At 47.4% G+C, this 12,965-nt stretch overlaps 1 protein-coding gene across 2 annotated transcripts in view; it reads right to left on the bottom strand.

Moving 5' to 3' along the window:
- Positions 1-12,965, bottom strand: part of mRpL47 (mitochondrial ribosomal protein L47) — a 54,427-nt gene that overhangs the window by 21,615 nt on the left and 19,847 nt on the right. For both annotated transcript variants that reach the window (XM_065445799.2, XM_065445800.2), the window contains one exon: positions 2,268-2,364. In XM_065445799.2, the coding sequence (XP_065301871.1) occupies positions 2,268-2,364 (97 nt within the window). The remainder of the gene's footprint in view (positions 1-2,267; positions 2,365-12,965) is intronic.

Below are 12,965 nucleotides of genomic sequence, written 5' to 3'. Positions count from 1 at the left end.
TCAATGTGTGGCCCAGAATTTACGCAGTGCTATAATCAGTCCCATCTTCTTCGATCACACATTGACTGGACAGCGTTACGTGTATGAAATCCTTGAAGGAGTGGTGGATGAGTTTCTGAGCGAAGACCCGCTGTCACGTCTTCCACTTGTGTGGCATCAGCAAGGTGGGGCACCCGCACACAGCAGCAGCCGAGCAAAAAATTGCCTAAATGCGACTTTTCATGCTCAATAGACTGGAAGGCACGGCCTGTAAATTGGCCGGCTAAGTCACCTGACCTCTCTGCACTCGAATTCTTTCTTTGGGGTTATGTGAAAAATCGTGCTTACATGATCAAGATGGATGTCAGATTAGTTCAAGGCAAGGATAACCGGTCTGCCGGTACGGTCTGCCATAGAATTCCGGCATCAGTCATCAAGAAAGTCACTGAAGATGTGATAAAATGGAGAACGTATTGCGTAGCTGCAAAAGGAGACATATTCGAACACATCCTCTAGGCTGGTGTTCAACGGAGCTTACGAATTCATAAATAATAAGGGCACACTGAAATCTCATGGTGCGTGCGTGCATGCGGAGACAACCTGATTGCCAATTCGGCTCATTTAGAAGTGGCATATTTACTTTCTTGAACGCATCAGTTTTGACTTTTCTCTACACGTTGGTCGCTTCCTGATCTGTTTATTTCTCTCTTTATTTCTTTACACAAACCTGTTTTTGCAGCACGTATACACTTTCATGAAAATAATATGGTCACTTTAATTTGGCTTTGGTCTGAAGCAAGTTTCTGGCGCGAAATGGAGCTTCGCAGGCACTCTTTCGATGCGGTGCGAGCAAAGCTGGGATTCTGAAACATTCTATGCCTATTACATTGCTTTTCGCATTTCGTGCATGGTCAGAGCGGTGCTTCGGCCGCGTTATCAAAGGGCTTTTGTTATCAATGTGATCAGTCGGCCTTGAGAGACAGATAATCAGTGTGACGTGGAAATGAGAGGAACGAATAGCTGCGAAGTCACGAAACCTGCTGTTGTTGTTCCTTCCGTAGAATTATCAAAGTGATGCGCTGTCTCTTCGGGTTAGCGACAGGAAATGCAGTTGCTTTCAATCAGCTCATTTGAGGGCGCTACTTTATAATGCGGGCGGAAGCGGACTCACATGGTATTTTTCATACATCGTGAGGCTTTTTTGCCAGTCGGAAAAAATTGTACGCCATTAGTACATCGCTGAAAACACCGTTAGATGTCATTTGGGGGTGCCTACAAATGGCTCAGTGACATTTTGAAAGTTAGGACAGTACTTGTCGAGTGAGATAATTAATTGCAATTACCAAATTAAATCTAAGTAACAAAATAATTACTGGTGGCTACTCCACTATACTGGAAACAATATGCACTAAGTTTTCTTCAAGTAACACAACTGCTCTTTTTTTAAGACTTGATGCATGATAGCTAGGGAACACTGTATAATTTAATCAGTCACAGAAATGAGGTCAAGCCAGATTCACTCAAATTCTGAATCAACAGCAGTTATGCGCAGCAGCACTTACACTCGGACTCACCAAAAAAAAAGAGAGAGAAAGAGAGGCTGCAGTTTCGCTGGAAAGGCAATGCAGCATTAGTGATATCCAAGTATGCAACAATTACACGAAGGAAGGTTACACCACCAAGAGGACTCGGACCGTGAAACTGAACCGTCCTTTAATATGAGGTCTTTTATATACTCATATAATGCCATCACTTCCGCGCTCAATTCTTCGAGGTCCCACGAAGTTTCTTCAAGTGCAAGAAATATATATATATATATATATATATATATATATGGAAGATTCTGAAAGTTGGTCAAGCCCCCTTCCCCCTTTTGGGAGAAATGAAAACTCTCTGCCTATGGCTGCAGCTGTGGTCGTTGCAACATTTAATGTCATTAAAGATATGTGCATAGTAGCAACTTAAGATAAAATGATATCAATACTTATAAATTTCTAGATAGTTAATGGCAGTGTGACATGCGTGTTACACCTGGTTGTACGCAAGCATAGTTTAGTGCAAAAATTAACTGATATGCTTTCATGGCCACTTTCAAAATGACGGTACCAAACTGACTGAATATGGTTTTCTGGACTCATTATTAATAAACTTTTTAACGATCCCCACTAAGGCCAAAATATCAGTGACAGCAGGGCTTACTCCATCCAGGACATATTAGTGACTAGTCATCTGCGCCGATAAAAAAAAACTAGAAGACAGGCACAGCACGCTGACATGTCAAGATTTACCTTGTCAATACGCTCAGGATTTGGGAAGAGCTCTACTTCACGCTTCGCTGCCTCCTCCATGGTGAGCAGCATGTTCTTCTCCTTGAGCAAAACGTACCTACAGGGGACCACAAAAGAAAAAAAAACACAAAACAATGACAAACAAACTTAACAATGTCATCCCAGAGTGACAGCCTGCCGTCAACATTTTGCAAACCACTCATACTTTCTACCATCACTATGAAACAAAACTGCGCCACTGACTTCTTCGCTCTCGTGAAGAAACAATACAAAAATTGACAGTTTTTCCCGAAGGTGAAGCACTGAAAGCAATAGCAAGGTTTGCTGTCTCAGAAAGGTAGCATGATGAAGGAGCCCTGCCAACGACTTTGCAGGCACCACGCGTCGACGGCGCATGAGATGAGACCGCAGGAAAACCACCGGCGTTCATTGTTGCCAAGAGAAAGGGTCAGATACATTTAGCTTGACATTTTTCCTGTCCATTCCGCTCGGACGAGTGGTCACACTACAGTGTGGTCTGTACACGGCTGCTCATCAGGAAAGTTAACGTGTACGTGGGTGTAGAGCACGCAGGCCACCAGCAGAAGCCAGAACGTTGCCCTGGCTCCAGTAGAGCCGATTTGGCAGAGCAAGTCCACTTGCATTTGTCCCTCTTGCAGCTTAAAGCACTGCACATGTCTGGAGACCTTGCGACCCGCCACGTGCGAGCCGTGCATGCATGTCAGTAACGTCACAGCACGACAGCTTGAACAGTGGGGGGTGATGACGGCGACTATGGTTCTGATGGTGCTGGCACAACTGAAGTATCCATATATAATTGCTGTCACAATAAACAAGAAGTATTCTGCATTGGTGGTGCCATTTCATTTCCTCCTAGCTGACATATTCCAGTATGAAATAGAAGAGTGCTTAAGTTGCTGAGAAAACACTTGTACGAAGGGTAGCCACATTGACTATTTAAAAGCTTTGTTTCAAGGGATCCGTTGAAGTAGGGTCATCATCGTGCATAAAATGAATGGAATTATGGCCAGCTGTTCGAGGACACAACAAACCAGCAAAATCTAAGGACAAGGTGGCCCAAATTTAAAAACACACAAGCACACAGCTTGTACTCGGAGCTGTATCAGCAGTGGGCGATTGTGAAGGCACTAGTGATACACTATACAAGCACAAAGGGCACAATTTTCAATGGTTTGTCTGCTATAAAGCTAGCCTGGCTTGCTGCAAAAGGAAGAACACACACTTTTGCTATTTTGATCTTATCCTTTGAATGGATAGGATTAGCAACATCCTTTATGCACAAATGACTTCCATGCCTTTTGCAAGTAATGATACGGTCTTGAATATGCAGATAACATACCAGACGCAGTGTACACAACACTTCTTACGCACACATGCAGCTTGTTGATAGTACTTTCACAAATGCCCAGAGCAATCCAGTACAAATTGTTTACTGGGTGCCATACTGTCATTTGTCATACCAGGTATATCAGCAAACACTGTAGGTATTATTCAAAGTAGTTGTTCCATTATATAAGTGTGGTTCCTTCAGAACCCTGGTGTAAGTGGTATCAGAGGACAAGCAAGGCATGGCAATTAAGGTGCTAATTACCTAACAGCACTTAATTAGCCATTTCACTGTTATACTTAGACAGCTCATTACAATGGGAAAATTGAAGTGAGCTTTCCATACACGCCACATCAGTGTTTCCAGTCGAACACACTTATAATGGTACCGGTTTAAACAATATATTGGTTATAACAATGAGAAGCTGCTGCACCATAAACTTTCTCATGTTTTCTATGGTGAAATGACTCGCTTACTACAATGCCCCCATGCTGCATTATTGGTTATAACGATGAAGTCTGGCTACTAGGTGTCTGTGATGAACGGTAATGAAATGTGAAATCTTTGAAAAGAAAGAAAAGAAATTGTAGCCGCTGCACGATGGCCTCCCATCCCAACAGCTGCCATGTGCTCATTTTCCAGCCTTCTCCACATCACCAGCATTGCCCACCTCTCTCTCATCGCCCTTCCATTCCTCCAAGCACAAATGGGCTGCGCCCATAGCTCTAAACCGCGCCACCATCCAAAACACGAATGGAAGTGCCAACTGTGCTGCCCCCAGATTGCTCACAGGCTGCTCATTCTGTGCAGTTCTGCCAACTGATTAAGTTGTTCGCGCTCATCTTTGTTGGTTGCGTCAAAGTCGTTCCTGGCCATGTGGTTTCTCAGCCTTCTTTGACTCGCTGTCGAAATGGAAGATAGCTGATCTGCCCGCTGATCATTGGCAATGCACGATGTTGCTAGTGAAAAGAAAATGCACTACTGTAGATTTGGATACGAAGTGCTTCTAATTGATGAGGCGATTGTCACAAATGCACTTTCATTGGACAGTGACGGCGACAACGATGACGCGGTAGGGCAGGCTGCGTCAACAGAGCTGTCCTCACAGGAGGCCCAGCAGATGACTCAGTCCCTCCATGGCTTCGTTTTCACGAGGAACCTTGCGCTGCCCTATGTAGAGAACTGGATGCTTTGGAAGAGGATGTCAGCTAGCTTCGCGTAAAGCAAGCAAGGCTAACGGACGTAAGGTTTTCTCGTGCAAGGCAGTGAGAAGTATGTACGTGGTGAGATGATTGTGGTGATCTCACTCCAGTGTTTTTTCTGGATTTCTCAAGCTGACAGGATGCTGTGGCAACCCCCTTGCATTTTTTTAAACGGCCCCTTTTGGGGTCACCAAAGCGATGCCTCAGCGGAGCTCACATATTGCTTGCTGCCCTTGAACCCTCTTTGCAGTTGTTACAGCAGCGCCATTCTTAACGCTGACAGCCGCGGCTTAATACATGTGATCGGAGCGCGTAGGAAGCAAAGTTAATTAATTGAATGAGCGAACACAACCAGCAGCCGAATGGAGGAAAGCAGTGGGAAGGGGCAATAGCCTCCTCGCATTATAGCTTTCTCGCAACAGTTCTGCCATTCCCCTATGTTGATTTTTTTTCATGCAACCCAGTTATAACAATGGAATTTTAATAGTTCTGAAATAGCGTTTAAGTAGTTTCGACTATATATCTTGAAAACTGGAAGCGGCGAAAAGCCAGCAGAAATGGCGGCTGCCTACATGACACAGCTCAAGCGATTAGTCGCTGACAGTATGAAGCTGTGTTGCCCAGCCACAGCATGCAGCTGCGTTGATTGAGCATTAGGCAGCGTACCGCAGAAATGTCCTGTAGTAGATGTGAATGCAGAACTAGTGTGTGGGTGGTGCTCAACAAGAACAAAATCTAAGAACTGACTGGACGGTTATAAGCAGTGTGTCGGAACGAAATGAAAATCAGAAACGAAAAAAAAAATCCTTTTTTTCCTGAAACGAAAGTGTAACGGAAGCGTTATTATTTTGCTTTGTAGCGAAACCGAAATATTTTTTTATCAGTTTTCATTTCAAGGGGAAATTCAGAAATCCAAATCAACCAATGTCAGGCAATGTCAGCATTAGCTCGCACCTTGGGCAGGGATAGTGCAAGCGATAGGCAGTGGAGCACCCCACTAATCTAAGCCTGCCACTCAGGTGAACTAGCAGATCGGCATCATAGCAAAACCAAGGGCTAGCATGCTGAAGAGCTTATTTCATTTTCTACAGGTACAATGCTGCTGTTACCGAAGTTTTATCGCTCATTACTGTTCATTTAAGTTCGTTTTATAAGAGCAGTGGTCTCGCAATTTGGCGAGCACACTCAACAACGTGCTGCTTCTGAGATCATGCTCAGTGCCTTGACTCAATGCAATGAGCATGATCTCAGAATTCATTTAGTGAGAAAATAAAGACTACACTTTTATCGTTACTTTGCTTCAAAAATGTCGTGAACCGGCACAGGTATTTCTTTTTTGTTCCTACATGTTCACAACATTAGGGCGCTGGGCTTGCACCTGTCGGCCAACGGCCACAACGGCGAAACCATATGCAAACTAGAGCGTGCGGTCGATGAAATGATCCAGTTACTGAAATGTATCACAAACAGACATAGTGGAATGAAAGAAAGCAATACGATCCGTCTGGTACAGGCGTTCGTAACCAGTCACATAAAGTACGTCGCCTCCTACCTCAAGTGGCAGGTGGCCGCACGAACGAAACTAGACCGCCTCATCCGCAAGGCGTACAAAAATGCCATAGGATTGCCGGTCTATACCAGCACGGATAAATTTCTTGAACTGGGTTTACACAATACCCCAGACGAGATAATAGAAGCGCACAACGTCGCGCAGTACGAGCGTTTGGCAATAAGCAGAACCGGATGGAACATCCTCGAGGCACTGGGCATCAGCTACCACACGCAGCAGGGCGAAAAGGTGGTGATACCCACATGATTCGCGAGCACATCGCCGTTTCGCCGTTGCCCAAGAACATGCACCCGAAGCATCACGTTGGCCGGCGCAAGACTTGCAAAGGAAGTATGGCAGCAGCAAAGAAAACGCTTACGTAGATGCGGCCCATTACGAGCGGCGACGCAGTTTGACGGTTGCAATCACAGACCACAGCAGAACTTGTGTCACAAGCACGACGATATGCATGGAAGAGACGAAGGTGGCCGAGGAAGCAGCGATAGCCCTCGCGGTAGCCACCACAGACGCCAAGGTGATAATAAGCGACTCGCAGGCAGCGATACACAACTACGCTAGCAGCTGAATCTCCCGGAAAGCAGCCGCCATTCTCCAAATTCAACATGGCAATATTTGCCGCAAGAATGACAGTTTCCTTTTGTGGACCCCCGCCCACACGGACCGTCCGCTCCATGGAAACGAGACGGCCCATGCCGCAGCCCGAGAACCTACATGCCGAGCCACGGCGCCCGCCAACAATCTCGACGTCTCACCCACCGCAAGAGCGATGCGGGAGTGGACGTGGAGGGATCGCATGACCACTTTCAGAGACATCACGCAACATTACAGATTGAACAGATGTAAATACCCACCATCACACACCAAACTAAACAAGAAACAGGCGGTTGCCTGGAGGCAATTGCAGACACACACATATCCTAACCCAGTGATCCTTCATTTCTGCTACCCCGACATTTATTTGTCCGATGATTGTAAAGCATGCAGAGCCAGAGCTATGCTACAGCACATGCTGTGGGCATGCACCGGTAACGAGCAGCAGGAGTCCCCGACGAACGGGGTAGACATGGCAGTCCCGAACTGGGGGGCGAATTGACAGGCGGCCCTGCTCAGCCACGACCTCGCTGATCAACTGCGGGCCATCCGGTACGCCGAGGAAGCCACCCGAGTCCAAGGACTCGAGGCCGTCACCTAGGATGGGGTGCTTATGGCCTGTTATGGTTGGCGTCTGGCACCACGTGCAGAAAGGAATTTCACCCGACCTTCTCTCACCATGCTTCGTCGAAATGAGGCGACTTCTCCTCCTACAGTTGGCATACAGCACCTCATGCAGAAAGGACTTTCTCTCACCCAACCTTCGTCGATATGAGGCATGACTTCTGCCACAGTTGGGGTACCGCACCTCGTGCAGAAAGAACTTTCTCTCACCCGACCTTCACCCACCAGGCCTCGTCGAAATGAAGCGCGACTTCCTAATTCACCATGACCATTTCGAGTGTCTGCCGGTCTGGCGGAAGCCCCGCAGTGTTTACAGGCCTTTTTTCTGTGAGTGTGTGCAACTTTAAAGGGACCCTTTCCTCGAACGGCCAAACTCTACAGGAGAACTTCCACGAACCAGCAACGCGCAAAAGAGACGGACAAGCGTCTACAATTCCAGGTGGCTCGGTACCACCAGAGGCGTGGTATGACCAGAGGTGGGGCCCTCTTTCTGCCAATTCGACTCTCTGCCGGTCACGTGACGTCGACGGAAGCAAGATCCCTCCCACGATTGTAGAGAGCCCATTTAAGGGGCTCCGAAATGTACTTTTAATCACTTCACATTACAGATTGAACAGATGTAAATACCCATCACCACACACCAAACTAAACAAGACTCTTCTCATCATCTTTCATCAACCTTTGAATATACCGTGCAAGTTTCGCACTAGAAATCGTCTCGTCCTTGCCTGGTCGCCATGGTCTACCGGATGCCTGCAGCCCGCTAACGACGCCATGCTACCCAATAGTAACGCCGGTTGAGCTTCGATAGGCAGGCGTCACTGCAGCTCGGCAGCAGCACGATGCGCTACCCAGGACCATGCAACAGGCCCCACCCCACCCAAATCGCTGGATATTTACAATAAAGTTCTCACTCACTTACTCCAGTGCAGAACCGAAACGGAACTTTTTTGAGTGGAATGAAACTTAAACCTGAATGAAAAACATTTTGTTCTGTCACAATGGTTATAAGTTTGTAACACGATTGTTTAAGCATTAGCTGCGGTGAAGGCTCGGCATTTTTTCTCCCAGTATCGAGCTCGCTGCATCACTTCAGGTCTGAAGGTCCTGCTTCCTCCACGACATTTCAGTGTAAAGGGTGTTTTACAGCATTCTCATTTAAACTATTACGTTCCTCTGCAATGCTCGAGTGATTGCCAACTTTCTAAGCATACACTGGCACAGCCTGGCACGCAGGAGCATGCCAAGCGAGGCACAGCCACCGTTTTCAAGCCATCATCATCATCATAAAGTACTCGCCTTGCTTGTCATAGCGACATCATGATGTCATTGTGCTCATTCCCCTATCATTCCAGTTTCATCATCTGGCTCTCATCAAGCTGTCGTCGTCATTCCAGTGTCACAACCTATTCTCATCAGGCTGTCGTAATACGATTTTTATAATTTCAGAATCGCCATCCCATTGTAATCATGTTACTATTAAATTGTGATCATGCTGCCATCATCATGCCATTGTTGTCATGTCGTCATCACACCTTTGTTGTTCCACTAATGTCATTCTTTCTTCATCATTCCATAGTAACCATACTGTTGTCATTCAGTCGTGATCATGCCATCGTCATTATACCATCACCATCATATTGTCTCATGCATTCATTCAGTGTCATGCTGTCATCATTATACAGTCGCCGGCACTCTCAACACCATGACCATGACACGACAAAACTCCTATGATACTACTGCGAGTGCAATCAGTAGGTTTCACCACCCTAGATGCATGGAGGGCAACACCATGTGGTGGTGTTATGGGTAGCCGAACTTTGCGTCACATCATCGAACATTTCTATCTCATTGGCCTCTTGGGGGCGTCTTTCGCCTCTCTCACATGTGACTCTCACTGCAAACGGCCCCAACGACGCAAAACTGAGCAACAAGCCAAGAAGAGCTAATGCTTTGAATGTATGTGCTGATGATTCGCAAGTTTTCAAGGGTGGTCCTATTTTGAAAGAAGCAATGCTTGTTCTTTGTGGCAGGAGTGTGTTCTAAAGAAGCTGCAATTTCTCTAACTCTTGACTGAGGATTGATGTTCTCGAATGTCAGGGCATCAGTTTCAAATCCCTCACTGATTACTGAAGAACATTGTTGTCTTTCTGAAAGCATAGGTTCAGTGTCAAAAAGCAATTAAAGACACTCTTAAATGCAGCAAGGGATAGCATACACTGAAATTAACATTGAGCTGGTTACAAATGTGCAGCTTAGCTGTCTTTCTGTTCACAGCAACAAAAGCAATGACCATTTCAATCTGTTTTAGTAATCAGAATGTGGCCTGTCATTGTTGTAGCCATGTGAATGCTCAACAGATGCACTGAACAGATATTACTTCTTCCAAAACAGCAGCGACTTCTAAGACTCGAACATAGCCAACTCGTCTTTTGCTCTTTCATTCTTATTGCACACTGCCCCTTTGCTTGCAGAGTTATTCCGCACCCAGCTGGTGACAGTTCTGCGATATACTGCCTAGCGCTCTGACAATCAACATACCTGTACACCGTGACCGAGCAATGCTGCTCCATGCTTTCGATGAGAAATCACTTCAGCTGTGCCTCGCAAATGCTGCCCACACAGGCTGGCTTTCCGTCACTGAGTGGTGCTCGGCAGAGAAGCCGAGGGACGAGGCGGACTACCGGCAAGGCGGACACCAAAACAATGTTTATTCCCACTCCCCAAAGCCCCTCATATACAAGGTCCTTTCAGATTGTAGCACCACCTTATGGCCGCACGTGGCGACCTCTACATCCCTCCTTTTCACCTTTTATAGGACAGGTCCCTACAAGTCCAATCGTCGCGGTGGTCTCACTATACAACCGTTGCAAGTCTGTGTCACCGTTTCCTGCGGCGTTACTTCTGGCTGCATTGAATCTCCTTGAGGTGCTGCAGGCTGCATGATTTCAGGAGGGACAGGCGGAGAAGCTGCCAGTTGAGCTGGGGTCGCTTCTGAGGGATGAAGTACCAGATGTCGTCGATTACGCTGAAGGACTCCTCTGGGGGTCTAAACAAGGTAGGACCGTGGGTGCTGAGCCTGTGAGAGCACTTCACCATTGCAGCGTGTCAGTGACCCATACATAATCTCTAGGACTCAAAGGGGCCAATCGGCTTGAAGTACGGCAACGATTGTAGTTCATTTGCCTTGCTTTGTTCCACGAGCCCTTTTCCCTGAAACTCATGTGGCATAGTAACAATGGTGCCAGTTGTTCCGGTAGTTTCGGGAGACGAGTTTGTAATTTCTTTCCCATCAGGGCTTGAGCTGGGGAAATGCTGTTGGGACCGGGCGTGTCACGGTAGGACAGTAAGGCAAGGTAGGGATCAGGACCTTTGAAGAGCAAGTCTTTCACTGTGTGCACCATGTTCTCTGCATCTCTATTGCTCTGGGGGTGCCCCGGGCTGCTGGTCTCGTGACGGAAGCCGTATGACTGCCTAAACTCGGTGAACTCGTTGGACACAAACTGCAGTCCGTTTTGTCAGTCCGGACAATGTCTGGTATGACAAAACGGGCAATGCAGCTGTTCATCGCCGAGATGACTTCTGGTGCCATGGTGCACCCCACAGAAACCTGGAATAATAATCAACAATCAGGACGTAATCGCGCCCTCCGAGTTGAAACAGATCGATGCCAAGGTGCTGCCATGGTCTGTCGGGTGTCACCGTGGACAACATAGGCTTAGAACACTGAACTCGAGTCTTGGCGCATATGGCACATTAAGTCACCATATGCTCAACATGCATGTTATAGTTAGACCACCAAACAAACTCCCTGGATGGATGGAAACAACTTTATTTTGAATCTGGCAAATTTGACGACCCGGGCTCAGGTCTCCAATGAGGGGACTTCGAGGCCTTGCCTCGTCGCCGCCTCTCGGGCTTGCTGGACAGCCCACTCTTGTGTCTTGAGGTTGGAGCTGCGCAAAGCGGCGGCCCACTTCGACCCAAGAGCCTCCGGATCTACTGCCATTGTAGCTGATGTAACCAGACACTCCCACAACATGTGTGACAGCGTCGCTCTAGTTTCCTGACAAACTCCCTGGCCCGTTCTTGGAAGCGGTGCACTCCCTGGTGCCCTTCGTGTAGGAGGCCAAGAATGTCTTGGCGCAAGGCTGAAGAATGACAAGCCATTGGCCCAGCAGAAGGATGCCATCGTATATGCTCAATCTGTCCCTCTTCTTCCAAAATTGAGTAATCGGCAGAGGCGCCTTGTTTTTGTCTGGCCATCCTTTCATGCAATACGTCCTGACTGCAGAGTAGACTCCATCTTGGGCTTGGTGTATGCGGACATCTTCTAGCCGTCTTGCTACAAGAGGCAGTAATTCCTTGAACACTTCACTGACAAACAACTCCAGGGTGTCTACCATGCGAGTAGCTGGCAAATCAGAGGGAGCTCGTGACAAAGTGTCTGCCGTAGCGAAGTGCTTTCCAGACACATTTCACCACGTACTGATGTTGCATCAGTTTTATCCGCATTCGTTGTATGCAAAGCGACACGAGATCTAGGTCCTTGTTACCCAAAAGGGTGACCAGAGGAAGGTGATCTGTCTCTACCTTGAAGCTTAGGCCACAATGGAACTGGTTGTACTGTGAAATGGCCCAAGTCACTATGAGACCTTCCTTTTCTGTTTGACTACAACATGCTTCCATCGGAGTAAGCACCCTTGAAGCATACGCTACAGCCCGTCGAGTACCTTCAGGCTGGTCCTGTAGCAGTACAGCTCCCAGAGCGTAGGAGCTGGCATCTGCGGATACTATAGGGTGATAGCAAAAATTGTATTTTGCCATGCACGTGTCGGAGCTCAACAGCAACTTGAGGCATGAGAAGGACTGGGACCCCAAGTCCAAGTGCAGTTCTTGTTTAGGAGGGAACAAATGGGCTACGTAACGTCAGATAAGTGAGGTATGAACCGTGCGACGTGATCGGTCATTCCCAGCAATCGTTGTACTCTGTTAACGTCAATCGGTGGCGGCAGATCCCCGACGGCCTTCAACTTGTCCGGGTCTGGCGAGATCCCATCCACCCCAATCACTACTCCAAGGAAATTTACCGAGCTGACCCGAAACACACACTTCTGTCCGTTAAGGGTGACACCCTCCCCCTTAAGGCGACCTAGGACTACAGTCACACATTCGTCGTGCTCTTGACGATCTCTCCCGAAGATTAAAATGTCATCAATCGGGTTCACGACCCCGGGCAAGCGCTCAAGAACCCTCAACATTAACTGCTGGAAATACTCTGGTGCCGTGGCTGTACAACTCTTGTAACAGTACCGGCCGAATGGCATTATAAATGTCACGAGTTCCTGGCTGTCGGCTCTCAA

This window comes from Dermacentor albipictus, chromosome 2 (genome assembly GCF_038994185.2).
Source record: "Dermacentor albipictus isolate Rhodes 1998 colony chromosome 2, USDA_Dalb.pri_finalv2, whole genome shotgun sequence".
Taxonomy (NCBI): domain Eukaryota; kingdom Metazoa; phylum Arthropoda; class Arachnida; order Ixodida; family Ixodidae; genus Dermacentor; species Dermacentor albipictus.
This window is presented reverse-complemented; position numbering and strand designations above follow the sequence as displayed.